Here is a 5,090-nt window from a genome sequence, read left to right on the forward strand (position 1 = left end):
ACTATACACCTGAGGTAGTATACACACTGATACTATACACCTGAGGTAGTATACACACTGATACTATACACCTGAGATAGTATACACACTGATACTATACACCTGAGGTAGTATACACACTGATACTATACACCTGAGGTAGTATACACACTGATACTATACACCTGAGGTAGTATACACACTGATACTATACACCTGAGATAGTATACACACTGATAATATACACCTGAGGTAGTATTCACACTGATAATATACACCTGAGGTAGTATACACACTGATACTATACACCTGAGGTAGTATACACACTGATACTATACACCTGAGGTAGTATACACACTGATACTATACACCTGAGGTAGTATACACACTGATAATATACACCTGAGGTAGTATACATGTCGGCATAGCACCTTCTGACTTGATCTCATTGACATGTTCTGTCAGGTGTGTGAGACTCAGGTGAGGGCCGTCAGTCAGGAGTTGCTGTCCTCTCTGCAGGAGGTGGACCTCAGACTGGACTCACTGAAGGACAGAATGGAGCAGCTGGAACACCTGGATCATGTCAGTCTGCAGGTACACATGAACACCTGGATCGTGTCCGTCTGTCACACACAGCTCATTAAAACCAGGGTTTTTCCTGGCTGAACGTTAGGCGGTGGTGGGACTAAGCCGCACAGCTGGGGACAATAAAATAAATAAATAAACCTCGGCTGTAATACACTAGTTAATACACTCCTAAAGACTTGGTGCTTTCGCCTTGACTCCTCTCACGCTCTGATCCTCTCCACCTGTGGCTGAACTCTAGTCCCACTGTCAGTCCTGACTCATTAAGCGTATCTTGTCAGTAACATGAATTAACTTTTATTTCCCATATTAGAGCTAATGATGTCTGCACTCTGCTGTGTTTCACCTGTCCTGGTGATTCTCCTCCTCACAAACTCTCTTTTTAAAATCATCTGTGATCTGAGACATTTCTGCAAAGAAAAACATACAGGATGGGATGTACCGTTAATTTAGGGAAACTTTTCAAGAAGCTGGGTGTGCTTGAATGTACAGATAATATTCATCTGCAGTGTTGCCACCTTTCATGTGAAAAAATGTGGCAACTGGTTTGGTTTTACTTGACATTACCTTATTCACAGCACTTTGTGGATTTGAATCAATACTGGAAGCAATTTCCGTTCATGTTATGTCCTCAGAGTACAGAGAAAACAAGTACTAGGATAATTTTATCTTCAAATACAGGACGGGTGGCAACCCTATTCAGCGCCACTACATTGCCGTAGCGGCATACAGCCGCAATTGCAGTTACAAACGTCAAATCCACCGAGTACCAAGAAAACAAGCACTAGAATATTGTCAGGAGGCGGAGGCGGCATGAACTTTGACGGAGGCGGCCGCCTCCCAATTCTCTCTGCAGGAAAAACCCTGCAAAAACTTTAAAGCACCTGATAGACCTGAACCACTTGATCTGATCTGGTAATGGAGTCAGGAACCCCAGGTCATGTCCTGTACATTTTACAGTCACACACACACACACACTCACCCACATCATTTTATAATTTGTGTGTGTGTGTGCGTAGGAGGTGTGTGGTCTCTGGGAGCAGGTGGAGGAGGAGGTGAAGCTGAAGAAGAAGAGAATCATGGAGCTGAAGCACAAACTGACTGAATCTGAGACTCAACGAACAAATGAGGTCAGACTGAGTTTAGTCCTGTACTTACAACCGTCTGAGTCTCCTGGTGTCAGTGCAGAGCAGACGTTAGCTGCTGCTCAAGTTTGACAGAGGAACATTGTTTAAGGACAGGTTCACAGTTTTTTAAGGCAGTCTTCAAACAGCTGTCAGGTCCTCATATGAACATGTGAAACTTCATCAGTCTGAGTTAAAACATCCAGAGATCCTTTTTTGAAGGTGAAAAAAAACAGACCCAGAGGTGTGTGGTGGGCGTGTCTCTCTGGACACACCTGTCTGATGACCTGTGTGGTGTGAATGGAAACTGAACCAGGATATGCATAAAGCCTGACTGAACCTCTTCTGTGTGTGTGTGTAGATCAGAGCTGTGCTCAGGAAGTACTGCCACCTGCTGCTTCCACCTGACGTCTACACACTGATCCACACTGAGGCCACGGTAACGCTTTGACCTTTGACCTCTGACCTCTCATACACAGAGTTACATTCTCCTTTGTCTGTGCGTCAGGTGTTGAATCAGTCTCTGCTGGTGAATCGTCGCAGCGCCGCCCGTCTGCTGCTGCTCCTCCAGGAGGACAACCTGCAGCAGGAGTCACTTCTCCGTCTGCGCTGGGAGGACTGTCTAAGCCGCTGGAGGAGGAGCAGAGTCACCGAGGTCATAGACCGCTTCAGGTGAGTAGAGGACCAGGTCAGATCAGGATCAGCTGTATCTGTATAAACTGGATCAGGATCAGCTGTGTCTATGTTGCAGGAGTCTCTGCAGCAGTGGTAAGGATCAGCAGCTGACCTCAGTTCAGCAGATGAAACAAACTCAGCAAGATCTGACAGAACAGCGTCGTGCCCTCATCTACAGGATCTGGTAAGAGACTCTGTCGTCTGATTGACCTCTGTGATTGATCAGGATCCAATAAGTCCCCTGCCATCGAGTGCTGCTCATCCAATCACATCCTGTCTCTGTGTTTCAGCTCCCTTGTCCCGCCCACCTGCTCCACTGCTCTGGTCTGGGATTGGTTCAACCAGCTGACAGCTGTCAATCAAAAGATCGGTACCTGTCCTCACTTTTCTGTTAGAGTGACTGTCCACCTGTTTTATGTGTTTGAATCTGCTCGTTAAGAAAAAGCAGCAGGAACTGACGTTCACCAAATCATGTTCTCCATCATCGTCTGACCTTTGACTGGATCTTTAATGACCTCCTCTTCTTCAGTGGTTTAATGGCAGCGACTGGAGACTCAGCTCCACCTGCTGTTTATCTCCATCAACACAAGACACATGAAATGTGTCTGCAGTCTCACTCTGTGTGTGTGTGTGTGTGTGTGTGTGTGTGTGTGTGTGTGTGTGTGTGTGCATGTTTAGACAGTCTTCATGCTGACCTCCTCCATCAGCTCCGTTGTTGTTATGAACAGACATGGCAGGATCGACTGGCTGAGGTACGACGTTGTCAGGTGAGTACAGACTGAACTCACTGTCACCATGGTTACGACAGTGTCTGTCACTGGATGAGCAGCATGTCCATATAGACATATATTATGATATAAAGCGTGTTAATACATGGTGTTAAAATACAGCATTTACAAACTGCATTTGAACCACGTTTGTCTTTTAAACTGAGACTGGAAGACGTTCAGACAGGAGGGTAAACAGGCGTCACACCTGAAAACAGGTTGACCAGCACACAGGTGAAGGAGTTCAGCTCCATCACAGATCCTCCAATACAAGTGACAGTCGTTCAGTCACATCTCTACTGAAGTACTGGATTTAAAAGTACTGAAGTATTCACAGTACATTTATGTTGTATTGACTGACTGATGACTGACTGACTGACTGATGACTGACTGCTGACTGACTGATGACTCACTGACTGACTGACTGCTGACTGACTGATGACTGACTGATGACTGATGACTCACTGACTGACTGACTGCTGACTGATGACTCACTGACTGATGACTCACTGACTGATGACTGACTGATGACTGACTGATGACTCACTGACTGATGACTGACTGATGACTGACTGATGACTGACTGACTGATGACTGACTGATGACTGACTGATGACTGACTGACTGATGACTGACTGACTGATGACTGACTGACTGACTGACTGACTGATGACTGACTGACTAAAGTCTGGTCGTGTTGAACTCATCAAACATTCAAACTAAATGAATCTTTATCTAACGTCTCCATCGTTAGGACACTGACAGGTTCAAACATGGCTGACAGTGGAAGAGTTGCTGTGATTGGTTTATGGTCTATAACATTTTCAAAATAAAATAAAATCCATTCACTGAATGAGTCCTTCATAGAAATGTAGTGGAGTCAAAAGGACAATATTTGTCTTGAGTGACGGGTCCTTAAAGCTGAAGTCATTTCCACGTTTACCAGCTCAAACCAACAAACGTCACCAGGGGAGATCACGCTCACTCAGTCTCTGTCCGCAGTCACAGGTGATGCTCTTCTGTCTGACGCTTCATGATCAGGTGGTTTACACCTGTACAGTGATGATGCTGGGTCAGCTTGTCTTGGGGTTCTCTGGCACCTGGACTCTGAAACACATGCTCTCAGGTGTGAGGATTGACTGTTGTCATGTTTCCTCCTGCAGGAGGCGCTCTCAGCTCTGCAGCTGTCAGAGGAGGAGGTGAACGACGTTGTCAGCTCTCAGCTCCTCGCTCTGATTGGACGAAGTCAGAGTCAGGATGAAGAGCGACTGTCTGCGTTAGATGTCAGTCTCTCACAATCTTTAAAGATGATCACAGCTGTAATTAATCTTCCGTCAAGGTTCTGATGTTCATGTTATAACGTCTGTCTGTCTCTCTGTGTTTGTCTGTCTCTTTACCTGTCTGTCCATCTACCTGTTTACAGGTGTGCTGTGACTCTGTGGCCTGTCATGCTCTCAGCCTCACCAGGTGTGTGTTTGTTGTGATACGAGGAGCGGCGTTGCTATGGGAGACGCACAGCAGCAGGTTAGAGAGCAGAGAAAAAGAAATGCAGCAACACCTGGACAACCTCCAACACTCACAGCAGCGACACATACAGGTGAGTCAGTCTCTCATGGAGTGAGCATCTGTCAGCAGGTAGGAGTGTCTCCCATGATGCTTTGCTGTGGTTTTGTCAGAGGAAGAAGGTGCGTCTGGATGACCTGTTGGCTGGACTCCGTCAGGAGAGCAGTGAGGACGCTCTGAAGACGTCTCTGGACAAAACTGTCCTCTACCTGCAGGACGTCAAACACAGGTATGGGAGGACGCATGCTAATGCTAATGCTAATGTTAATGCTTATGTTTATGCTAATGATAATATTGATGCTAATGTTAATCTTAATGCTACTGTTAATGCTAATTACTGTGTGTGTGTGTGTGTGTGTGTGTGTGTGTGTGTGTGTGTGTGTGTGTGTGCGAGTGG

At 46.1% G+C, this 5,090-nt stretch overlaps 1 protein-coding gene across 1 annotated transcript in view; it reads left to right on the forward strand.

Moving 5' to 3' along the window:
• Positions 1-5,090, forward strand: part of ccdc180 (coiled-coil domain containing 180) — a gene marked incomplete at its 3' end in the record, with an annotated part of 10,327 nt that overhangs the window by 3,831 nt on the left and 1,406 nt on the right. Inside the window, 9 exon segments of the mRNA XM_087171868.1 lie at positions 445-573; positions 1,584-1,694; positions 2,050-2,360; positions 2,440-2,547; positions 2,654-2,733; positions 3,042-3,130; positions 4,294-4,413; positions 4,554-4,727; positions 4,807-4,956. Of these exon segments, the coding sequence (XP_087027994.1) occupies positions 445-573; positions 1,584-1,694; positions 2,050-2,360; positions 2,440-2,547; positions 2,654-2,733; positions 3,042-3,130; positions 4,294-4,413; positions 4,554-4,727; positions 4,807-4,956 (1,272 nt within the window).

Source organism: Seriola lalandi, unplaced genomic scaffold (genome assembly GCF_002814215.2).
Source record: "Seriola lalandi dorsalis isolate HSWRI2012SDOR001 ecotype SW California unplaced genomic scaffold, Sedor1 jcf7180002050019, whole genome shotgun sequence".
Taxonomy (NCBI): Eukaryota; Metazoa; Chordata; class Actinopteri; order Carangiformes; family Carangidae; genus Seriola; species Seriola lalandi.